The sequence below is a fragment of the Pituophis catenifer genome, unplaced genomic scaffold (genome assembly GCF_029215685.1).
Source record: "Pituophis catenifer annectens isolate HBS135680 unplaced genomic scaffold, rPitCat1.0.hap2 SCAF_8, whole genome shotgun sequence".
Taxonomy (NCBI): domain Eukaryota; kingdom Metazoa; phylum Chordata; class Lepidosauria; order Squamata; family Colubridae; genus Pituophis; species Pituophis catenifer.
Genome location: NW_027256888.1, coordinates 38,733,100 through 38,759,702, shown reverse-complemented (window position 1 = coordinate 38,759,702; position 26,603 = coordinate 38,733,100). Strand labels below are relative to the sequence as shown.

General features: G+C 40.6%; 1 protein-coding gene across 1 annotated transcript in view; it reads left to right on the top strand.

The window, feature by feature from the left end:
* Positions 1 to 26,356, top strand: part of ENPP6 (ectonucleotide pyrophosphatase/phosphodiesterase 6) — a 41,603-nt gene extending 15,247 nt beyond the window's left edge. The window contains exons 2-8 of the mRNA XM_070948478.1: positions 7,800 to 7,979; positions 13,331 to 13,442; positions 15,572 to 15,713; positions 16,834 to 17,013; positions 20,300 to 20,437; positions 23,143 to 23,266; positions 24,355 to 26,356. Coding sequence (XP_070804579.1) covers positions 7,800 to 7,979; positions 13,331 to 13,442; positions 15,572 to 15,713; positions 16,834 to 17,013; positions 20,300 to 20,437; positions 23,143 to 23,266; positions 24,355 to 24,560 — 1,082 coding nt within the window. The 3' untranslated portion in view covers positions 24,561 to 26,356. The remainder of the gene's footprint in view (positions 1 to 7,799; positions 7,980 to 13,330; positions 13,443 to 15,571; positions 15,714 to 16,833; positions 17,014 to 20,299; positions 20,438 to 23,142; positions 23,267 to 24,354) is intronic.
* Positions 26,357 to 26,603: the final 247 nt, after the last annotated feature.

Genomic DNA, 26,603 nt, shown 5'->3' with positions numbered 1-26,603 from the left:
TAACACACTTGGCAAGTAGCTATACAAGGAGACTGTAAAGTTACTGGATTCTCACTGTATATTAAAGAGTTGTTGTTCACTTCGACCTGTTTCTTCTCTCCTCACTTGCCCAATCTAACACTGGCAACGAGGATGGGATTGAGGTAGATAGGTTGCGCAAATAGAGCTGACAACAGAATCCAGCCAGGCGGGAAAGTCTGCATGAGCCAAGCATAGCAGAGAAATGTCTGCTTTTGCACCACCAATGCTGTTCGATCCCGCGAAAGAAAAGTGGGGATTGTACATGACGTGGTTTGAATGCTTCCTCGAAGCAAAGGACCTCCAAAGGCTGTCCGACAATCGGAAGCGAGCCCTCTTTTTGAGTCACTGTGGCCCCAAGGTGTTTGACACAGACAAATCACTGTCAGAGCCAACACCAGTGCAGTCTGTACCATGGCAGGTCCTGCAAACCATGTTGAGGATGCACTATGCCCCTGTGCCGTCCAAATTCATTCAGCGCTATGAGTTCCGGCAAAGACTCCAGAAGGACAGCGAGCCAATTAACACATACATGCAAGTGCTACGCAAGGCTGCCACATACTGCGAGTACCGCAATCTAGATGATGTCCTTCTAGAGCAACTAATATGCGGAGTCCGGGACATTCACCTCCAGAGGCGACTGCTGGCCAAGACAAACCTCACCCTGCACATTGCCCTAGACCCGTGATGGCGAACCTATGGCACACAGAACCATATCTGTGGGCATACGAGCATTGCCCTAGCTCAGCTCCAGAGCACGCCAGCTGATTTTCGGGCCTTCTGGGCCCACCAGAAGTCAAGAAACGGGCTGTTTCCAGCCTCCGGAGGGTCTCCGGGGCTGCGGAAGCCCGTTTTTGCCCTCCCCAGGCTCCTAGAAAACCTCTGGAGCCTGGGGAGAGTGAAAAAAGGGCCTTCTGGGTGTTGGGAAATAGGCCGTTTCTGGCCTCCGGAGGAGCGGGGAAGGCTGTTTTCACCCTCCCCAGGCTCCAAGGAAGCCTGTAGAGCCTGGGAAGCATGGGGGGGTCACGCACGCATGCACAGGGGGCAGGGCGTTGGGGCATTGAATTATCGGTATCGGCATGCACATGCATGATTCCTCCATGTTCCCCCCACTTTTGGCATGCGATGGCAAAAAGGTTAGCCATCACTGCCCTAGACAAAGCCAGAGCGCATGAATCATCTAACAAGGCTGCAGAATCCCTGCAGCGGCCGGCATCACCCCAGGCAGCACAAAAGTCTACCCCTGTCCACAGAGAATCAGCTCTGACTGATAGCGAAGGCAATGAGGACGTCTTCAAAACGGACAGAAATAAGAGGGATGATGATGGCCAGAAAGAGAGTTGTGCTAGCTGTGGGGGATTCCACCAGAGACAGACATGCCGATTCAAAGATGCCATTTGCAGGCGCTGTGACAAAAAGGGACATTTGGCGTGGGTGTGCAGGTCGAGTCAACTGTCCAGTCACAAACAGAGAGCATTCGCCAATCAAGTTGGTCAGCCGCATAAGAAGGACAGAAACGTCCAACAAAAATGAGGCGCTTATTCCAAAATACCCGAGACATTCCAGACCTGCATTGACCAAGCTACAACGTCCCCAGAGAAAAAGCTGCATGTAACCGTCGAAATTGAGGGATCCCCATGCCAAATGGAAATAGACACTGGCTCGTCCATTACTATCATGTCACGGGGCCCAACTAAAAGCAGCTATTCCGGACATCAAGAAACATCAACTGAAGCACCAGCGCCTAAGGCTGAACGACTATCAAGGAAATCGCATTCCCGTTGAAGGCTGTGGGACGTTCCAGGTGAAATTTGGCCATTTCAACAAGCGGCTACCTATCCCTGTGGTCAGCGGACATCTACCAAGCCTCCTAGGACTCAATTGGTTCAAAGCCCTGGGCATGGGGGTCACCGGAATCCACTCTACCAGCGGCAGCCTGATGGACAACTTACTCTGCGAATTCCAGGACGTTTTTTATGACTGCCTTGGCAAGTATGTGGGGACCCCTATTTCTTTTAACCTGGACCCCAATATAGCCCGCATAAGAATGAAGGCGAGGAGTTAACGAAAGCAACGGCGTACAAGGAAAACCAACTGAAAATGTTTTATCGGTGGCATATGTCTCCAACCAGATTGGCAAAAATACAACCTAAAAATAGCCCAATTTGTTGGAAGTGCAAAAAGGCACAAGGGACTTTCTATCATTTATGGTGGACATGCCCGGCAGCAAAGAAATTTTGGTCTAACATCAAAAAATGGTTGGAACAAATAACAAAAACACAGATTGAAAAAGAACCAGAAACATTTTTATTAGGAATATTTAACAAATCATACCCTAAGGATATTAAATATCTTACAATTCACATATTAACTGCTGCAAGAATAACCTACGCAAGAAATTGGAAACAAGAAAAAATACCAAGTGAAACAGAAGTAATAGGGAAAATTTTAGAATGCGCTGAAATGGATAGGTTAACCAAAGAATTACAAGAAAAAGAAGAATCAGACTATTATAAAATATGGAATAGTTGGTATAATTGGTTAAAAATTAGAAATATACAAAAAATATAGGGGATATATTACCGATTGATACATATATATGTAATAAAAATATTATTAGATTACAGAAAGGTGAAGGAATATATTATAAGTAGAATTGTAGAACGTCACTCTGAAAAAATGCTTAAGAAGAAATTATATTCTTTTTGTGTATATGTTGTATAAATGTTCGTTGTGTATATGTTACGTATGTCTTTTTTAATATTTATATTCAATAAAAACTATTTAAAAAAAAAAAAAGAATGAAGGCGAGGAGAGTGCCATTTGCGCTTAAACCTAAAATAGACCTGGAGCTGGATAAGCTCATCCGGCAGGGCATTCTAATACTGATCGACCATGCAAAATGGGAGATCCTGATAGCCACCCCTCTCAAATCTGACAGGTCAGTGCGCATCTGCGCTGACTATAAGTGTACCCTAAACAAAGCCCTCCAGCAAAGTGCCTATCCTGTCCCCATTGTGCAGCACCTACTCCATTCCTTGGGCCCCAGCAAGGTTTTTGCTAAACTCGACCTTGCGCAGCCGGTACATGGCACTACTGCGGAAGCACAGACTATAGTAACACACAGAGGTGCCTTCAAATGCACAAGACAACAGTTTAGGGTTAATGATGCCCATGGACTATTTCAAAGCATGATGGAACGTCTGCTGCAAGGGCTACTGGGGGTCATCCCCTATTTCGATGATGTTCTTGTCACCACAGCAGACAAGCAACAACTAGGGTACCGTCTAAGGAGGGTGCTGACTATTTTTAAGAATGCGGGGCTGCAAGTGAAGAGACAAATGTCAAATAGCAGTGCCTGCTGTTGAATTTTTAGGGTACAAGGTCGATGAGGTAGGCATACACCCCACTGAAAGTATAATCAGAGCTATCCACAATGCACCAACCCCAAAGAACAGGGCGGAGCTACAGGCATTCCTGGGACTTTTAAACTTTTATTCAATTTTCTTAAAGAACAAAGCCACAGTGGCTGAACCACTCCACAAACTGTTAGCAAAAAAAATCCCTGTGGGTTTGGGGTAGGGCGGAAGCTGAGGTGTTTGCAGCTGTCAAAAGACTCCTCTCAGCTGACAGCCTCCTCATCCAACACAATGAACTGCTTCTCCTTGTCTTAGTCTGCGATGCCTCCCCTTTTGGCGTGGGGGCTGTTTTGAGTCATAAACTGCCGAATGGACTAGAAGCCCCCATTGCCTATTTCTCCCGTACCCTGTCCAGCGCTGAGAGAAATTACTCTGGCTATCACCGGAGTTAAAAAGTTTCATGAGTATCTGTTTGGGAGGACTTTTGAACTTGTTACTGATCACCAACCCCTAATAGGACTTTTGGCTGGGGACCGCCCCACTCCAGCAGCCATGTCCCCCCGTCTAACTAGGTGGGCTATTTTTCTGGCTGCCTACTCTTATTGACTCATCCATTGGCCAGGTCGGAGCTTTGGGCATGCCGATGCCCTCAGTGGGTGCCCGCTGCAGGACTTGCTGGAGGACCCGACTCCAGGCATTCCTGTTCTGCTTATTGACTCTATGGATTCTGGCCCTATCACTTCTGCTGAAGTTGCAAGGGCCTCTGCTAAAGACTCTGTGTTGTGAATATACTGCCCTACTCCCGAAGGACTCAGGGCGGTGAACAGCCATAGAATAAAACATATAAATACAAAATTTAAAATATAATAAAACAAATTAAATAATTTGGCTGAACAAATTTAAAACCCCAATAATTTAAAACCAAATTTAAAATTTCCATTTAAAAAGGGGAAAGACTTAGGTCGGCCAGCTTGATGAAATAAGAAAGTCTTGAGCGTGCGACGGAAGGTACGCAAATCCGGGATCCTCCGTATCTCCGGGGGGAGCTCGTTCCAGATAGTAGGTGCCTCCACAGAGAAGGGTCTCCCCCTGGGGGCCGCCAGTCGACATTGTTTGGCTGACGGCACCTGGAGGAGCCCCTCTCTATGGGAGCGTATTGGTCGGTGGGAGGCTATTGGTGGTAGCAGGCGATCCCGTAAATAACCAGGTCCTAAGCCATGGAGTGCTCTAAAGGTGATAACCAAAACCTTGAAGCGCACTCAGAAGACCACCTGGAGCCAGTGCAGCTCGCACAGGAGAGGTGTTACATGAGAGTGCCACATCGCTCCCGTCACCATCTGCGTGGCCCCACTCTGCACCAGTTGGAGCCTCCGAGTGCTCCTCAAGGGGAGCCCCATGTAGAAAGTGTTACTAGTCCAGACGGGAGGTGACGAGGGCATGAGTGACCGTGCGTAAGGAGTCCTGATCTAGAAAGGGACGCAACTGGCGGATCAGGCAAACCTGATGAAAAATCCTCCCGGTCACGGCCGTCAAGTGCTCTTCTAAAGACAGCCGTGAGTCCAGGAGGACACCCAAGTTGCGAGCCCTTTCCGTGGGGGCCAATGATTCGCCCCCAATAGTGAGCGATGGCACCAGCTGATTATATCGGGATGTTAGAAACCACAGCCACTCGGTCTTGGATGGGTTGAGCCTGAGCCTGTTTCTCCCCATCCAGATCCATACGGCTTCCAGGCACCGGGACATCACTTCAAGGGCATCGTTGGGGGGTCTGGGGTGGAGATGTACAGCTGGGTGTCGTCAGCGTACTGGTGGTACTCCACCCCGAAACCACGGATGATCTCACCCAGCGGCTTTACATAAATGTTGAACAAAAGGGGCGAGAGGACCAATCCTTGTGGCACCCCACATATAAGGGGCCTCGGGGTCGACCTCTGCCCCTCTGTCAATACAGACTGCGACCAGTCAGAGAGAAAGGAGGAGAACCACCATAGTATGGTGCCTCCCACCCCCAACTCTTCCAACCGGTGCAGCATGATACCATGGTCGATGGTATCAAAAGCTGCTGAGAGATCTAACAGAACCAGGACAGAGGAGCACCCCCTGTCCCGAGCCCTCCAGAGATCATCCACCAACGCGACCAATGCCATTTCCGTGCTGTACCCAGACCTGAAGCCCGACTGGAACAGATCTAGATACGTTGTTTCATCCAGATATTAGGGGAGCTGTCGCGCAACCCCACTCTCGACAACCTTCGTGACAAAGCGAAGGTTGGAGACTGGACAATAATTAGCCAATACTGCCGGGTCCAGGGAAGGCTTCTTGAGGAGAGGTCTCACCACCGCCTCTTTCAAGGTGGCGGGAAAGACACCCTCACCCAATGAAGCATTTATAATCTCCTGGAGCCAGCCTAGCATTACCTCCCGGGAAGCCAGCACTAACCAGGAGGGACACGGGTCCAACAAACATGTGGTCGCATTCAGTCTACCCAGAATCCTGTCCACGTCCTCAGGGGTCACAGGATCAAACTCATCCCAGATAACATTCTCAGGACCTGCCTCCGTCATCTCCGCTGGATCTACCCAGTTGGAGTCCAGATCTTCCCGAATCTGAGTGATTTTGTCATACAGATACTGAACAAAATCCTTGGCTCTTCCCTCCAAGGGGTCCTCCTGCGCTTCCTGATGGAGCAGGGAGCGGGTCACCCTAAACAGGGCGGCCGGGGCGATTATCTGATGACACAATAAGAGCAGCGAAATGGGTACATTTTGCTGCTTTTATCACCACTAGGTAATTCTTAATATGAGATCTTACCAGTGTCCGGTCAGATTCAGCACAACTGGCCCTCCAATTACTCTCTAGGCGTTTTTTTCCGGCGCTTCATCTCCCTCAGTTCCTCGGTGAACCAAGGAGCCAGGTGAGATTGGCGCCGGATCAGAGGCACAACTCGATCCAGAGCTCCAGCGGCCGCCCTATCCCAGGCGGCCACTAGGTCTCCAGTCGAGGCGTGAGCCAGAACCTCGGGGATTGGCCCAAGCTCCATCTGGAACCTATCAGGTTCCATCAGGCGCCTGGGGCGGTACCATCTTATCGGTTCCGCCTCCCTGCGGTGGGGTGCAGCAGTTCGAAGGTCAAGGCGAAGGAGAGAGTGATCCGACCATGACAAGGGCTCGATGACTATATCCCCTATCTCAATATCACTCAGCCACTGTCCAGAGACAAAAACCAAGTCCAGTGTGTTTCCCCCCATGTGCATACGGCCATGAATTAGCTGGGTCAGGTCCATAGGCGTCATGGAAGCCATGAACTCCCGAGCCACCTCGGATGCCTCACCCACGGACGGCAGGTTAAAGTCCCCCATGACCATAAGTCTGGGGGTATCAACTGCCACTGCGGCGATAACATTGAGTAGCTCAGGCAGGGCTGTTGCCCTGTGGCAGGGAGCCAGGTACGTGATCAGCAAACCCATCTGAACCCCATGACCTCACTTCACAAGGAGGGTCTCACAGCCGGCCGTCTGAGGAACAGTGGCCTCCCTCGGCCTAAGGCCTTCTCTAATAATAACTGCTACTCCCCCACCCCTCCCCTGTGACCTCGGCTGATGGAATGCCTGGAAGCCTGGTGGGCACATTTCTACCAGATGGACCCCTCCCTCCGGGCCCAACCAGGTCTCCGTAATACCTGCCAGGTCCGCTCCCCCCTCCTGAACAAGATCACAAATGAGGGGGGCTTTATTTACTACTGACTTGGCATTGCACAACATCAGTCGAAGGCCCAGGCCCTGAGGGTCTGTGCAACCTGGAGAACGAGTAGAGCCTTGGGGGCCGGAGCACGCTACCACTCGAAGACAGCGGGTGCGCGCTCCCTTAACACTTAATCCAAGTGCCACTCTAGTTTGCTATTATCAGTTATAAACAAAAATGGGTATTGTGTTTTAAGATCAGGAAAACAAACAATTCAAAGCTTATCCTTGTCAGGATTTTTTTAAAAAAACAAAAACATAATTTTTGCACAGTGTACATTTCCTGAGCAATTCTGCAAAATAATTGTTTTACATTGTGGTTTGAAAAATAGGAATAAAACATAAATGTAAAATATAAGTAACGTGCATAAAATTTTTTTAAGGCAAATCATTTATAATTAAGAGAAAGATAAGGTTCCAATAGAAGAAAATATTTGTAGGTCAGGATTGAACTGTGGAGTCCTTGGTGCTTGGATTATTGATTATTTTCTTGCAAATATTTCATTACTCAAATACATAACATCTTCAGTGCACCAAGAAAACCAGAAAACCACCAGCATAATCATTAACTGATTGAGTCCAATGGAATTCCTTGTAGCTGATAATAGCTCACTGATAAGCCAAGATTGTACTGCAAATGAAAATCTAAGGGACCAGTATAAAACAACTTTTTTCTCTTCCAGGGTGCCACTGTGAAATCCATCAAATGACTGGAAACTACATGTGGGATCCAGTGACAAATCTGTCTTTTGACATTGGTATGAACCCAGACAGCCTTCTGCCTCTTTGGTGGAATGGATCCGAGCCCTTGTGGGTCACTATGACAAAAGCCAAGAAAAAGGTCTCTATGTACTATTGGCCCGGTTAGTACTGCCAAATTCTCTTCAGCCGACTGACTAATATTGTATATTCTCTTTACAATATATTGCATATTGATACAAGGTTATAAACTCTATAAGGAAGGTAGGTCACGGGAACAAAATTCAGCTCAGCCTTGTTCCCAAAATCATAACTGAAAAAACTATTTGTTTTTCGGTATCTGTGTAGGGTGCCTGTAAGAAAGCTTTTGCATGTAAGTTTCCCTTTTCTGAATGGAAACATTTCTTTTTAAGGTATACCAACATTTTTAAAATTCAGTTATCCATATAAAGAAAAAACCATATTTGCCCTGAAGGTTTTTTTTATTTTATTTTAATCCAACAATTCATTTCTTCTTGGCCTCCAAGAATGGTGGACTTCAGCTCTCTTAATTTCCTAGTCATCATGGCTTTTGCCAATGACAAGTTAGGGAGCTTATGGAGTTTTCTTCCACAGACTCTGGAGCATGGGTCTCCAGCCTTTGCAACTTTACGACTTGTGGACTTCAGCTCCCAGAATTCCTCAGATGCTGGCTGAGGAATTGAAGTCTACAAGTCATAAAATTGCCAAGGTTGGAGACCTATGCTCTGGAGGATAACATATTGGGGGAAAGTCTTTTATTCTTAGCCATGGAGAATTCCCTATTTTAATCAATAATTTTGCTCATTACATACACTTCTCCTGTCACTATTTTCTTTGTTTCTTATATTTGCAAAGTACATTGAAGGGCATTGTTTAAAATGATTTACAAACATATTCAGGTTAGATTGCTTCAAGTTTAATATAAAGGAACAAAATGTACTGTATTTTTTGGAGTATAAGACACACCCTTTTACTCCCCAAAAGGTGAAAATCTGGGTGACATGAAACAGAGGTTTCAGAGGCTGAAAAAAAAGCAAGGTGCAGAGCTCACAACCAGCAAACCTGTTGCTAAAGTTCACCTCTGGGAACAGCTGATTGTGGGTATTCTGGGAGGCTGATCCACCTCCAATCAGCTTTTTTCTTATTTTCCTCCCCAAAAATTAAGGTGCATCTTATAGTCTGAAAAATAAAAAAATCATGAGATATCCAAGCATAATATGTTTTTCTGGATAATTTATGCTTCATACTATTATACTGTTATTCTATTCTCCTTCGTCCTAGTGGCAGATTATAGATGCATGATAAGTTGTAACCACCCTTGCACGACTATGTTTATGATTAACTATTCTCACGGTAAAACTTGGAATGATTTCAATAAGCATTTTACAACATAATTTCCAATCAGAGTACTAGGTGGAGCAACACTGCCCTGCTATTATGTGATGACTGTTCTACACAATAGGAAACCCTATGCAAAAAAAAAAAAATCTAAGGAGAGGGATAGCAGAAAAATAAGTGATCCATTTTCTATGAATTATTTGTATTCCTTGTAGCCTAGAGGTTAAAACACTTGCCAAATAACTGAGAAACTGAATACTTTGCGTTTTAATAGGAGTTTCTATAGAGGATCACCATGTACAAAAATATCAGCAAAATACTAATGCACATGTGGGATTATAGGATCTGAGTGGAATCTAGATTTCCTCTGCCAACAGAAAGCTTTCATCAGAGGAAAAAAAGAAAAGAGAAAGATTTGCTGCTTGTTCCTTCACTTCCTTCAATCCAAAACACCCACAAACACACACACTTTCAAATTTCACTTGAATAGTTTGAAGTTCTTCCACAGCAAATTGAACAGAAGGCTGAAGAAGCTTGGGGGAGGGGGGTGGAGTTCAAACCAACTTTTCTTGGAAAAAACTTTTGCTTTTGTAGTTGTCTTTGTTAGTCATTGCATTGTCTCTATGTATGGGATTTGATATAAATGGCCAAGATGGTGCTGGCATATCCATATAGGTAGTCCTCAATTTACAACAGTTCATTTAATGACCAAAGTTACAACGGCACTGAAAAAATGATTTATGACCATTTTTCACACTTACGACTATTGCAGCATGCCCATGGTCACATGATCAAAATTCAGACTCTTGGCTACTGACTCATACTTATGACAGTTGCAGTGTCCCAGGGCCATGTGTTCCCCTTTTGCAGCCATCTAACAAGCAAAGTCAATGGGGAAGCCAAATTAACAACTTTACTAATTTAACAACTGCAGTGATTCACTTAACAACTGAGGCAAGAAAGGCCACATTAAAATGGGGCAAAATTCACTTAACAAATGTTTCACTTAGCAACAGAAATGCTGTGTTCAATTGTGATCATAAATTGAGGACTACCCATAGAGTGAGGCAATAAGACTGTTATTGATTCATTCTGGTTCTATGGAGTTCAAGTCATCTCCTGTGTGTGTACTTAGTCATGCCTTTTATACAACACTATATTAAGAAATTCAACACAATGGATAGTGTTGCAGCAATGCAAATTGATTTGCTCAGTTTTGACAAACAGAGGAACAGGTCAATCCAGTCTTGTTTTCTTAAATACGACAAGCTTATAGTCTACAAACTCTTTTTCCACCATGTTCCTCAATTCCATCCAAATATAGTGACTTTTGGTGATAATTCTCTTATATTACAAGCTTATATTATCTTTATTAAAATTAGCATGGAATAATGAAAAAAGGGTGTTTGTATTTAAATATTGATAATATTCAAACATGGATATGTTTTAATAATTAAATAATATATAATAATTCATTTAAAATGTTTGCTGCTAAATATTGTACTTAAATCATTGTGTCTAGCAGTACTGCAATGGAGTAGTGATAAAAATAATTATTATTACTTTTGAAATAATTGGTACCAAGTTTTATTAAAGTATTTCACAGCAGCCAAAAAATGTCTGTTAGCATATTTTTGAAGGTCAAACCTACTGAATACTTAAGAACAGAAGTTCATAGACTTTCCCTGGACAAAATGGCGAGGAACGCCATGGAGCTAGATAGGTAAGACGCGCGTCTCATGGCCCAATATGTCCCACATCACCTCAATGGCAACAGCAGCCTGGCTGCTTCCCTTCCCCGCCATCTCTTTATTGAGAGGAGTGGCAGATGGAGTGGGGGAAAAGCAAGACGCATAGAGCGAGACGTGGCTTACCTTGCCATCTCTTCTCCTTCCCCTCTTCGCCAGGCATGGCAGGGCTCCTGCCCCTTGCTTAGCCACCTGCCCCCTTTAGGGATGCAATTTGGGGGTGGGAAGTGGGCAGGCGAGAAGTGGGACATGCTTCTCACCCTTTATTGAACTCATGAGGTTTTTTTTTACAACATGGTTCCCTGGACACAATGGTGAGGAACGCCATGGAGCTTGAGAGGTAAGATGCGTGTCCCGCTTCTCCCCTGCCACTCCTCTCAATAAAGAGATGGTGGGGAAGGGAAGCAGCCAGTCTGCTGTTGCCATTGGGGTGGGGTGGGACGTGTTGGGCCATGAGACGCACGTCTTACCTTTCCAGCTCCATGGCATTCCTCGCCGTTGTGTCCAGGGAAACATGTTGTAAAAGAAAACTTCTCGCGAGTTCAATAATTTTTTTTTTTACAATGTGTTTCCTGGACACAGCAGCGAGGAATGCCATGGAGCTTGAAAGGTAAGATGTGCGTCCCGCTTTTCACCCACCCCACTTGCCACCCCATGCCTGGCAAGGGGGGGAGAAGAGACGGCAAGGGGAACCACGTCTCGCTCCACGTATCTTGCTTCTCCCCAACCCCACCTGCCATAAATGAGCCTTTGTGAAACTCATCGCGCTGTCACCGCCGCCTCGTGGAGCAGGACTCTGCCAAGCTTGTGCCATTGCACACATCAACGGCAGCACTGCCACGAGGTTCGATATTCCGGTGCAGCCACGAACAGCAGGATGCCACCTGTGCCGGTATGATGGAGCTCACAATGGTGCTGCAGTTCTTGCGTGCAATGGCACAACAAGCCTTGCAGAGTCCTGCTCCATGAGGCAGCGGCAGTGGCAGGGCGTGTCAGTGGCGGCGGCCAGCTGGCATGAAGAACAGTGCCCCCCTCCAGCCTCGCCTCCTCACCTCCTGTTGTTTGTATGGCAAGCAACCAGAGGAAATGGCGGGACCGGCTGCGCATGCATGTAAGTAGTTTGTGGGGGGCTTATTTGTGGGGGGAGCTTATTTTAACACATGTGCTGAAAAACCCAATTGGGCTTATTATCCGGAGCGGTCTTAGTTTTGGGAAAACACAGTAGTTTCTTTGTAATTTAGAAAAGAAAGAATTCTTTTATGTCTTAACCTTCCCCAACCACACTCAAATCGACTAAGCTGGCATTAATCAACTTTCTTCAAACCATAGTTTCTTTATTTTAACTAATATTTCTCCAACCTTTGATTGAAGGATATCTGCTACCCTCAAGAGAAGGAACAAATTGCCCTAATTTATGAATTCCAACCGGTTTACAAAATTTTCTATATTTCCCTTTATTCCATCTTATCTGACTGTATGCCATGGAAATAATTATCACAACTCTATGATTTCAGAAGATCTGAATTATTAAAAACTAAATTCTTGTATTTTTTATGTGAGTAGAGCACCAATAAATATTAATATGGTGGGTCTCTTTATCCATACTTGATGTTTCGCTTTGGGAATTGTTGCTGCTAGTTTCTAAGTCTCAGCGTAACATATTTGTTGAAAAAGAATTGTGGTGTCAGCAAGTGTATTGGTTCAAACAGCTTTAAGAAGACTGTATGGGGAAATAGATCAAGAGTCTGATACATTCTTTTTATAAAAAGTAGTGAACTGGATAAAGCTGTTCTTTGACTTATAGTTAGTTTTTTAAAAATTAATTTGACAACCATTTTTGTCAAATAACATTACTTCTAATAGAAAGAAAAAATTGTTCGAGATTATGTAGAACTCAGTTGAGGACAAAGATGGTATGTGTGTGTGTGTACACAAATAGACGCATAGTACCTGCATCTGCTTCCATCTTTGAGTGAAGATATTGAAATTAATATTCTTCTTAGAGTTTGAGATATCTGCTTATAATTAATGAATTATAATTCATGAATTCATGAATTATAATTAATGAACTATTATTTAGTGCAATGATAATTCAAATAAAATAAGCACCAAATCGTGAAAAATCAAGTTGCATTATAGATTTTTTTTATTTATAGACAAACATGCACATATGTGCACATGCAGATACATGGATTTCATTGTCAATTGATCGTCAATAGTTATCTTTCAGTGTGAATATTTATACTGATGATTTTAATATGAATTCTTCTATTCTCATTTCATTTTTTTTTTTAAATGAACTTTCAGTCTGAGAGCCAAAATCCATCCGAGAAACAACCTGAATTTATATCACACAATCTAGGTTTAAAATTTAAGCAAGATTTAACTAATGAAATGTTTCTTCTTAGGCTGTGAAATTGAAATCCTTGGAATTCGACCTAACTATTGTATACCGTATGAAAATGTTCCAACGGATGCCAATTTCTCCAATGCTGTAAATAATGCCATTGAGTCTTTAAGGTAAAATCATCAAACAATTTTAATTATTTCCTTGACAGAAAAATGAAAAGTTATGATCTTGTTGTATCAGTTTGATAATAGCATAAAATCTTCTACATTTTCCATATAGTATTGTTTGGTGGTAGAGGAAAATATTAATGCAAAAAATGCAAAAAAATCTTCATAGTGGAACTTTTCCTGTTATGTTTACTTGACAAAGTCACTGCTCTTATGAACCTTAAAAGACATATTGTTTAGTATTCTAATATACCCAGCTAACATATGAACATTGGGAAACTAAGGTGTAGTTTGATCCAGTATGAGTTCCATATGAACAAAAATAAAGGATAATGAGGAGATTGAAAATTGTATAACAGCATCACTGTCAGACCAAGTTAGACATCATATGACTCATGTTGAAACTGGCTGGTTTTATTTTGCATAAATAACAGTGGTGAGACTTAAATTGAAAACATGCTTCCAGTCTAAATTAGGACATCATGCTGAAAATCTCTCTTGCAGGATTTGCTTTCAGACATTCTCTTTCCAGTTGCAAGGTTCACTTTTAAGGTGAATAGAGGGGGATAATTTTCAGCCAAAAACTGACAGAATCTCTAATCAAGATAGGGAGCCTCAATTTTTGACATCCAAACAGTGACTTGAAAATTAAGCAGCTGACATTACATGGAGTTTGCGCTAATAAATGAAAATCAAGGGGGTTGTATTGTCCTATTGATTTGCTTAATGAGGCCATTGCCTAATTTTGTCTGATGACGAGTCCTATTCTACATGCAAGATTTATTCAAACTTTGTGGGAACTGAAAAATTTTAGTCAAATTGTTTTTTTAACCTAGCATTTCACCTCAAAAGAAGTTACTTCAAGAGTTAGATTGTGGATCACAAATGTTGCATAATATTGTTAACTTATTGCCTTGTACTTGCAAATAAATGTTTCTCAATGCCATTACAAAAAGTGGCAAAGGACAATTAATATATATTGCTTTACTTAGTACTTTTAAGAAAAGACAACACAGAATGCAATAGTCATGTTTTCTGTAAGCACAGTAGTATTAACATTTATCTCTAGAAACATTTCCTTATGTATTACTTTGATACTGATAGACTAGTGGCATTTTAGGTATCGTTGTTCTATTTTTGTAGATTAATTAGAGTCATAATCAGACAAGACTTACCTTCATACACTTAATTGAAATTAAAGGTTGATTAGAGGTGTCCTGAAGAAACCATCCTCCATTTCCAGATTTTCTTTTAAACTTTTAAGCATTGAGACAATATTCTGAAGTTTAAAAAATTGCCCTATACCATTTTCTGAAGTTTGCATACTTTGAATTTGTCTTGCATGTTTTCCTTCATGAACCAAATAGGAGATGAGGAATGATAAAGCAATACAGATGAAGAAATTGGTACAAAGGAGAAGATTTTAGTGATATGGTACACCTTTTCCATTCCTTGAACTACTTTCAGAAAGTAGATAATACCCATGATTGGAGATCTAATCATGAATAAACCATAGCTTTGCAGATCTGACTTTGATAAAGACTTAATTTAAATATTCAAGTAATACTACAACAGTGTATTTAGATGGGGAGTGGAGGTAACCTCATGAAGCAGGTTCTCCCTTCCAAGTTCAGATTCATCTGAACATCAAAAAAGTGTCTAAGCAAGATCTCGCCAACAGGTCCCTGCACAATCAGGCACTTTGAAAAATCTATGAAAAGTTTAAAATAGTGGAGAGGAAATCTTACCTCCCAAAAATGCTTAAATTATAATTCTTGGCAATCTCTTTCAGAAGAGCCAAAGTCAGGAACACAGTGAAGTTCAATTGCTTCTGTAGGACAACTGATTCATCAGAACTGATATAAAAGAATCACCCATCAGAATAACAATGCCAATTAACTAATGAGGAAGTGGGGAAGAAGCTGTGTGGTTAGAGCTGGGATGTCCACCTAGGCTTATTTTAGACTGAAAATAAAACAAGAAGAATTAAGAGAACAAAGGATCTCCTTGCTAACTCTTCTCTTAGAAAACATGCCAAAAGAGCAAGAAAACCCCCCAGATCAGATTGAAAAGGCACTCTAGAAGTAAGTTTTGTTACATTTAATTATTTGGTGGTTATGTACCTATTACAGCAATGGTGCAGCTGATATGGCAGCCATATACTATGAACGGATTGATGTAGAAGGTCATCGCTTTGGCCCTTCATCTTATCAGAGGAAGAATGCTGTAAAAGCAGTGGATAACGTTTTGCTCAGGATGTCTAAGCTTATCAAGGTTTCTGTCATTTTGAAGCTACAATATCCTTTTAAAGATATTTCTTTTACTCTCTTCAACTTTTTTATTAAATATTTGCAATGATTCAGTAAAGACTATTTCATAGGTTACTTACTGCTTCTATTCTGAATATTAAGGAACATGCACATCCCAAGATGCTACAGTCAGTCTGAGGAGTTTTCCAAAGCCAGTGAATCTCCATTAGATCCCATACTCAGAATATTTTTAATGGAAATTTTCTAAGTAATCGTTCTCATGTGATTTTTGCACTCCTTTACTGAAGAATGGGATTTTGACTTTGGGAAAGGTCTTCACATTTGTGAAATTATTATGGTAGCACAAATTGTATACACTACTTCAGTACTACATGTTATACAACTCAGTAATCTGTGTGCAAAAGCTGGCATGGAGGTCCAAGGGTGGTGAGATCCATGTTTTACTAGAAACCGAAAATGGATGGGGGGGGTCCATTATCCCCCAAAAACTAATTTGAGAAAGTGGAAAATGGAACATACCAAAAATGTAGTAATAAAGTGAAGGCTACTGGCTTGCATGTGCGACTTTTTTCATGTTAAAAGATCCTACATAAAGATCCCCAAATTTCCAGAATCACAAATTTTGTGTCCAAATCTCTGTTACCTGGGAATGTTTAACTGGAAGAAATTATATAATAGTCTTAATTCTTATTAATTAATTCTTAATTATCAAGGTGAGATGAGTGGCAAATAAATCTAATTAATTAATTAATTAATAAGGGTAACCAAAAGTGCTGTCGAAGAAAATGATGGGTGAACAGTTTCTCTGCCTCCTTATATTTTGTCAATTGAGTTGGACTAAGAGAAAACTTTGCTTCAGTTTTTGGAAGTACAACTTGTCCTTCCAAAGCATTCCTCTGATTCCCCTGATTTCATTCCTCTGATTTCAAATTTTCAGATCAAGTAAAAAATGATGAGGCTTCTGAAATCATCTGTTTGAATGCCATCAACATAGCTGGCCTTCTATGCATTTTCACCTAACAGCAGCATGGCAACTATTAGCGATATTGTTAGCTTGAAAAAAAAAAGAGAGCAAACGGTCTCCTTTTCATGCTGTAATTATTTTTTTAAAACTTTCTTGACAGGACAAGAATTTGCAGAATGATTTAAATGTTGTTTTCTTTTCTGATCATGGGATGACTGATATTGACTGGATGGATAAAGTGATCGAACTGAAAAACTGTATCAACATGAGTGATGTTATTAAAGTGAAAGACCGAGGGCCAGTTGTAAGCCTGTGGCCAGAGAAAGGCAAGGAAAATGAGGCAAGAATAGCAACCTTTTTTTTTTCTTAATGTAGTTTAGGCTATTTGTTGATGTGCTTAATATGCCAAGTTGTCTTGATAGGTTTATGCTTTCACAAACAGTCCGGAATGTTCTGCAAAGGACAGGAACATGGAAAGAATGCCAGGAATCTTCATATTTTCCACATTAATGACAAAGAAGAGTGTCTTCTTCTTTATCTTCATAGGAATATACTGTAAACTGTCTATACTGTATTTATCTGGAAGGAAGAATCTCTGAATTTAAGATGACCTTGATAAGAGAAGGGTAGCTGGGCAAAAAAAATCAACACAGACAAATGTCCAACTTCTGCATAATATCAAACTTCAGTTGAAATCAATCCTGAAATTCTTCCCAATTTCTGAAGTGAGTAGATATCTCACACACATCCACACACAAATATATGCATACACACAACACACACATAGGAAAACATGTATGGAGACATTAGATTGGGGGTGCTATTCAGCAGGTTCTGACAGGTTCTGGAGAACCAGTAGCGGAAATTTTGAGTAGTTTGTAGAACCAGCAAATGCCACCTCTGGCTGGCCCCAGACTGGGGTGGGAATGGAGATTTTGCAGTATCCTTCCCCTGCCACGCCTACCAAGCTACACCCACCAAGCCACACCATGCCCACCAAGCCACGTCCACAGAACCATTAGTAAAAAAATTTGAATTCCACCACTGCATTAGATATAGATTTATTTTACTTATTTCAGAAAAAGGCAGTGCAAAAATAAACAAGAACTAATAACTAATTAAAATTGCTTAACATAAAAAAAACCCTTTATTTTAAAGAAAGATGTACCACTACATTGTCCATCTCTTCCCTTTCACCTATGCAAATTACCGCCAGAGACAGAAAGGCATTGCTCATGAATAATTTTTCTAGGTGTGGCTAATCTTCAAAAACATCCACACTTTTCAGCAGGCATATCTGCAGCCGTGTGCTTGTTTTCTGTTCTTTTCAGCAAGTATAAGAAGGCATATATCATCACCTTGCATAAACAAAGAACCATACATTTCTATGGATTTCTTTTGGAATTTGGGATTTCCATCAACCTACTGGAATTATTATGAAGCTTTACACTGGTTTACTGTAGTGTAGAACAGAGGTAAATAGACTTTACATGGTACATATTTTTAACTGATTGGTTTACTGATCTATAGTTTGTCAATATGTATGAAAGTAGCAAAGACTGTCAAGGTACTCCAAGTTAGATTTCTTGCAAAAAGATGGCTATGTATGTTACAAAACTTGAAAAGTAGTGAGGTTTTTCTTTTTCTTTCCCCCTGAAATCCCCAATCTCTTCCTCCAAAATACTGTCACTGGAAGAAAGAAGAAAATCTTTAACTAGGTTTGAACTAGTCGCAAAGAAGACTCATCTCCCTTTTCCCTTTATCTTTATATAAACAGCTTGGAATCCTTGATGTACCCGAGCTTGGTTATTTGCTTGCAGGCATTTTATTTTTTAATGAGGTGATCATAAGTGCACTGAGCTATGACTATGTAAGTCCTCGACTTACGACCACAATTGAGCCCAAAATTTTTGTTGCTAAGCGAGACACATATTAAGTGAGTTTTGCCCCATTTTATGACCTTTCTTGCCACAGTTGTTAAGGGAATCACTGCTTTTGTTAAGTTAGTCACATGGCTCTTAAGTGAATTTGACTTCCTCATTGACTTTGCTTTTCAGAAGGTCACAAAAGGTGATCAAATGACCCTGGGACACTGCAACTGTCATAAATATCAATAAATAGCAATTAGTCAATTGCTAAGTGTCTGGATTTTGATCATGTGACCATGCAGATGCTGCAATGAATAATGGTCAAAAGTAATTTTTCCAGTACTGATGTAACTTTGAGCAATCACTAAATGAACTGTTGTAAGTCAAGGACTACTTGTATATTCTCTTATATTGCAAAAAGCTTGGTGAGATGTAATAAATTCCAAGAACTCAACTAAGTTGCCTGGGACTACCAAAAACTTAATATGGCACCATTTATTCATGTGTATCCCGCATTTATTATTTTTACAAGGCAGTGAACATATCCAACACACCTTCTTCCTCTTATTTTCCCCATGACAACAACCCTGTGAGGTGATTTGGGCTGAGAGAGAAAGTTACTGGCCCAAAGTCACCAGCTGACTTTCATAGCTAAAGTGCGACTAGAACTCATGGTCTCCTGCTTTTTAGCCTGGTGCATTAACCATCACACCAAACTTTCTATCTTCCAAGATTTCTCAGAATAGTCAGCAGTTTTCCAAGGCAAGGTTCCTATTAAACAAGAATTACTTTTGTTCTGAGTATTAAAATCCCTCATTCTTAATACTTGTTGTTGTTGTTGTTAGTTGCGAAGTCATGTCTGACCCATTGCAACCCCATGGACAACGTTCCTCCAGGCTTTCCTGTCCTCTACCATCCTCTGGAGTTAAGCTCACGCCGACTGCTTCAATGACTCCATCCAGCCACCTCATTCTCTGCCAACTCCTTCTTCTTTTGCCCTCAATCTTTCCCAGCATTAGGTTCTTCTCCAGTGAGTCCTTCCTTCTCATTAGGTGGCCAAAGTATTTGAGTTTCATCTTCAGGATCTAGCCTAAAGAGCAGTCAAGGTTGATCTCCTCTAGGACTGACTGGTTTGATCGCCTTCCAGTTCAAGGGACTCTCAGGAGTCTTCTCCAGCACCATAGTTCAAAGGTCTCAATTCTTTGGTGCTCAATTCTTTGGCGCTTTTTCATACTAGTAGTATTCTTAATACTAGTAGTATGCAAAACATGTTCAATGCAGACCTCTAGTTTTCAGTTTAAAACATCCTGATCTGAGTTTAAAATGGCTGTTCGGGTCATTTTAAATGCCTCCCAGCTCAATACAACCAGGGCAATTTTGAGATTGGCACAGTTCCAGTATGGTCAATATAGCATCAAAACAGTTCCAGCAAAGTTAAATAGCCCTTTTCCAACTTGAAATTTCTGACATTATTTTTAATCTTATAAGGTGTTTTGATGCATCTGTTTTTGAAGACTTTGTGCTATAAAAACCACAAAAAGAAGAGTAGAAGAAAATCAAACTTCCTACTCTCTAATATCTGACCTTTTATCTGTTTATTGTTGGGAATTTTTCCTAATAGACTGCAAGAAGCAAAAGTAGGAGTATTTAAAGGAAAATCTTCTTGACAAGTCGTTTGATTTTCAGTATGATCATTCACTTAGGTGTGGAATAATTCTGTACACTGAAAGCAATTTCACTGCTTTTATTCCTTTGCAGATATATAACAAACTGAAAAATGTGCCACATATGACAGTCTATAGAAAAGAGGATATCCCTGATAGATTTTATTATAAAAAAGGAAAATTTGTTTCTCCGTTGACACTGGTAGCTGAGGAAAGATGGTTCATAGTAGAGGTAAGTGCTTCCTACAACCTGATTTTTATCAATTGGGATTCTCCATGAACAATTTAGAACAGCGGCCCCCAACATTTTGGGCACCAGGGACTGATTCTGTGGAGAAAGGGCTTTCCTCAGATCGGAGGGGACATGGTTTTGCATGTGCTACCTGCATCCTCCGGATGGGGCTTCGCTTGTTTGTGCGGCCCAGTTGCTGGCATGCTGCCGACTGGTGCCAGTCCACGGACTGGAAAAGGATAGCTATTATAGAAACAAAAGAAACAGAATAGTTATTGAGACTATTGACATGTTCTAGAATTTGTTGGTCAAAGCCCTCTGGATTGTTATCAAATAAATGCGTGCATATTGGTCAGACATGATATTGTCTCCGACTTCCTAAAAATTTGTCTTGATTATGCTAATGATAAATATGCATAACATGAATAATAAATACACATAATTTCAATATGCATAACTGCATATTATATTATGCATAACTGTTTCATCTAGTGAATATAAGACACATAATTTTAGCTTCAGCCAGGTTCATACAGACATTGTCTCTACTGATAGCAGAAATTGCCTTTACTTTTTCAGCAATGCTGAATGTTTCATGAGTAATGCCAACAAATAAATCACTGACTAATAATTCAATCAGTCAGTGATTACTTCCAATTTATAGTTTGGTGAACTGGAACTAATAATATCATAAATTAATCTTGGGTGTTCTTTCTTAATTTTCTCAGCTTCTATTTGTGCTACAATTTTAAAATAATGGTATCTGCAATGGCCTTGAAAGCAATGGGAGGAGGAGGTCCTGGTAGGGTCACTCATTAAGATTGAAATTAAAGCTAATCCACAAAAGAGGCTGGAAGCAATGAAAACTCCCCCCCCAAGCATGAATAAAGCCAACCTACATAGGGGCAGGAACTTCGATTTTCCATTGCTAATGTAGGCTTATGAATGCTGGACACTGGGGAAAAAACAGGGGAAAGATTTTGAATTAAGGATTTGGAAACAGTTTCTCTGTTTCTAAGAATATCATAAACTTCATGAACTTATTGTGAAGAACCAATTATTATTATTTTTTTTTACCAACAAAGAAAGTCTGTTTCTTTTATTGAAATGCTCATCAGCAAACATAAATTCACATGCTTTGGACATGTGATCTTCAAGCTTCACTTCAGACTCAAGAATAAATCTTAATTTTCTAGAGACTCATTCCTACCCTGTTTTCCCCAAAATAAGACATTCCCTGATAATAAGCCCAATTGGGCTTTTGAGTCCATGACAATAAGGCCAAGCACTTATTTCAAGGTTCAAAAAAATATAAGACAGGGTCTTATTTTGGGGGAAACACGGTATTTAGGAACTGTCTTATAACTGGCAGATTGTATTAGGGAATAGATCAAGGTGGTGGACATTTGTCCATACAGTTGGCATTGGGAAGGCACAATTCAATAGCATATAGAAATGTTGGAGGGTCCCACCCCCTTACATGGCTTTGTTGAATTCAGTTCCAGAAAGCTAACCACCAGTGGTTTGTACATGATGAAACAGTGTCTGTCATCTTTGCTAGCATTAAATTATTGGCCTGCCAAGGTTTACCTAATTTGCAAACTCTGCAGCCAGCAAGCTATAATTCAAATTAAATCTTTCAACAGTACTACATACCTGGGGTGAAATGCTACTGGTTCGGACTGGTTCGCGTGAACCAGTAGTAAAAAATGCTACCAGTTCGGGTGAACCAGTATTTCCGACAATCAGCTGTGATGTGCGATTTATATTAGCTAAAATCATCGGATTTCCTGCTTTCTATCTAATCTAAATCGTGTGGCACAGTGGATTTCCACCCCCCTCGCTGTTCTACTTACCTTTGCAGACTCGGAAACTTCAAAATGTTCCTTTTATAGTGCTGCGTGCTCTTAGTAGAAGACTCACAGAACCAATAGCAGATTTCAGAGGATTTCACCACTGCTAGATACTGCTGTGGGTTCAGTTACTTATGCAGTATGTCGAAGCCAAAAAATTTAAAGTTCTCTGTTCAGCCTGAATCTGTTAGTACAGGTAGTCCTTGACTTACAATAATTTGTTTTAATGACCATTTAAAATTACAGTGGCACTGAAAAAATAACATGACCATTTTTCAAACTTATGACCGTTGCAACATTCCCATAGTCATGTGATTTACATTTGAATGCTTGACAGCTAACTCACATTTATGATCGTTGCAGTGTCCTGGGGTCATGTGATCCCTTTTTGCAACCTCGCCTTATAACCACAATTGAGCCCAAAATTTATGTTGCTAAGTGAGAAATTTGTTAAGTGAGTTTTGTCCCATTTTATGACTATTCTTGCCACCTTTGCTAAGTAAATCATTGCAGTTGTTAAATTAGTAACACGGATGTTAAGTGAATCTGGTTTCCTCATTGGCTTTGCTTATCAGAAAGTTGCAAAATGGGAATCACATGATCCTGGGATAATGCAGATGTCATTAATATGAACCAGTTGTCCAAGCATCCAAATGTAAATCACGTGACCATGGGGATGTTGCAACAATCATTTGTGTGAAAAATGGTCAAAAGTCACTTTTTAAAGTGCTGTTGTAACTTCAAACAGTCACTAAAGGAATTGTTGTAAGTCAAGGACCACCTGTATACTGCAATGATTTAACCATCTTATGCCAACCATATATATTAAATAATATTTTTTTCACTCTGAAGAGCAGAGAATCACTTCCATTTTGGGATAATGGCACTGGAAAACGAGAAGCTTGGCAGAAGGGATGGCATGGCTATGATAACGAATTCATAGATATGAGAGGAATCTTTTTCGCATATGGACCAGGTAGGACAACTGATGATTATTATGACCATATAGCTTTTCCTCCCTTCCTTTCTTCTGTATCTCTATTGATTGGGGTGCTTATAACTGATGCATAGATTTGGATTTTCCAGGAAAGTAAAGAAGATGGTTTCAGAATTTATCCAATTCCAGATTTTATGTCTCATTTCCAAGTAACATTCTCTTTGCTTTGACAGTATAATGGCCAGCCATGTCATTAAAATTTGTTTCAGCAGTTACAATCCATTAACAGGTGATAACTAAAAAAGTTTCTTTTTTGTTAATGCATATATGAATTACTATAGATGGTAGAACAGAAAAGCATATATCTTTCAAAATTTGAAATTTAAATTATTTAACCCTGACATCAACACTGATTTCTAGAATCAGAGTCTCGCAAAAAGTATTTAAGGCTAACCATCTTCATAGATCCTTTTTCACCATAACACTCCAGTACAATTGCTCTTATCTTAATCAAGTCTGGAGAAAGACATTCTGTCCTAATTGGGGCAATTGTGTCAGCTCTTTGTGTTAACACAAAGTACGCTGCTGCTGATTTGTTAATGGGAGAGGTTCAAAATTGAGTTATTTTAATATACATTTCTATATTGACTGTTTATTTTAAAGTGCCATTCCCAGCATAGATAAGCTCCATAATGCTACAGATAACATTCCTCACTAGCCTCTTGTTATGCTGTCTTTTGGCTATTCTCTTGGCCTTAATGGTCATAACTTTTTTCTGTTATACCATTCATGCCCTGCCCATCCTCCAAATTAAACCATGTATGACAGTGATGGTCTACATACATGCTGAAAAGATTATTATTAACTTTGGCACTAAAAGTTCATGACGGAACTCCTGAATTATGTATAACCACTGTGATATTATTATTGATGTATTTTATTATTTTATTTGATGTATTCTTAGCCTGCTCTGTGTCATACATTATCCAATGTATTCTTAATTTTACACACACCCCTGGAGACGCAGTGCATGGCAGGCAGCATGTTCACTTTTTTTAAATAATAGATGTGCTTGCAGCATTCTGGCGAGGACTGCTGCTCTAAAACACCTCTTTGTCTTGTTTCAGATTTCAAGTCTAACTTCAGAGCTGCACCAATCAGATCAGTTGATGTGTATAATGTTATGTGCAAAATTGCCGGAATCCCGCCACTGCCAAACAATGGATCCTGGTCGAGAGTGGCCTGTATGTTGAAAGATAATGCCAATTTGGCCCCGGCGTTCCAATGGAGCAGCTCTGTGCTGGGACTTATTCTGTTTTCATTGTTTGTATAACAGATCTTGCCACACCAGTCTCAGTACAATGTCAGTCAGTGTGTCTAGTTTTTTTTCCCCTCCTTCCATTTCAATGGCAGCATTGAAATGTAAAATGCTGTTGGGAGAAAATGATATAAATTAATTCCTGAAAATCCTGGTGCCAAATGCTTGAAGGGGTATAAACAAACAAAAACAAGCATGAGTAGGTTCCGATGGGCACATGTTGTCCATTACCAAAGTAAGCCCTTTTCCGCCTTCTGCCATCAGTTCCAGAATTAATCCCCAGGGGGTTGAAACTAGTAATCAAGATGTACCAACTCAAAGCAGACAGACCCACTTGCTAATCACGACTTTTTCTAGCAGTTTTCTGCATTTGCAATACATTTAAATTTAGATCAGCTTTTCACAGTCAGTCACCTCCCATGATGTGTTATTTCTATGCTGTCCATAATTCTCTGACAGCCAATCTGGTGGACTAATTTGCCAGGGATAGTGCACTTTGGAGCCAGTTGTATGGACAGCAATGGAAAAATGGACTTAAATGACACTTTAGAAGTCCTAGAGCTTGTGTCCCAGACTTTTCCTAGTATACATACATGGAAGGTGACAGCCTGTAACTGATCAATAGCACGTAGTCACTGTATAAAGTCCACTGGAGCCTCTTGGCAACCTCTCTACAAAGACCTCCAGTAAACACCTCAGGCTTCATGTGGCTGCCTGTTCCAGTGGCTGATAGGTCAGGAAATCCCATTTGATGCTAATCTGAACCTGCTTCCTTTAGTTATTCCTTTTCTTTGTGACAACCCTTTAGAAAGATGAAAAGTGCTTTATCACCTTCAGTTATTTCTTCTGTGGCCTCAGCATAATCAGAGAGCATTTCAAGAGAATTATGGACAGCATGCCATTTAATCACCAGTTGCTGAGCTCAGCTTGAGGGAGGAAGAAGAGAAGAGACCAATGTGGTACAGTGGTGAATGGTGGTGGCAAATCTTCAATAAAGAGGCCTTCAGACTTTAGGGAATTGATTTGGGATGATAATAATGATCCCAATGACTATTGGCACTCTTGGTGCTGTATCAAAAAATCCTGGACAACACTTAGAAAATCTGCACATTGACAAAATTTCCTCCTGTCAATTACAAAAGGCCACATTGCTTGGATCCGCAACATACTCTCCTGAGTACATTTCACACAACTATACACATATAAAGCCAGGCAGAATAATTCCATAATAACTGATAAACATTGATGTGTGCTTTTAAATCTCAAGTGAATCATTGAATCAATTGGAATGGAGGAAAAGAAAATCTTTTGTTATCTGTCTATTGAATATAGAAGGCAATTTAGTTCTTGTTAGGCATTTGCAGTAGTTGGAAAACAAAGATCTATTGTTTAAAGGTCTGCATGCTATATTAATAGAGCAGACTGTTTGAATTCTTTGGAGCACTGTTCCCTTCCATTTAAAAAAAAAATCATTCAAAACCTTCATTAAATTTTTTTACAATTTTGCAAGACAGGCAAACAGAAAAAACAGACCATACAAAGTAATCTTCTGTATTCTTGTGGTCAGAAAGTTTCATTATTTCTTTGTCTCCTCCTCACATCATTTTTAAACTGTTTTTAAAAACTCTTTTAATAATAGTTGGGTTACCGAGGTATTATTTTGAAGAGTGCACATAGCGCATTTTGCTGCTAAGCAAAATGATTCTGAGGCAGAACTTTTCAGATGTGTTTGTAGAAAGTTACGGATGTGTAGCAGGATAGCTGCATCATTCCCCCAAATATGAGGTATTCAAATAAAAGAACTACTTGGATTGCTGGACTATGGGAAAGTCGATTTTTTAAATGTCTTTTGAATTGATTTGTGTGTTGATTTTTTTTGAAAAAAATCAGAAATTCATTTTATAAAGCTATGATATACATAGAGAGTAAACAAATGTACAGTTTTTAAAATATGGATGGGTGGGATTGGGAAGCGGAACTTAGAAAGGCACTGATATTTAGAATATTGTTGAACCATGAAAGTGTGAATATTTGAAAAAGGATACGTGGGACTCTCAT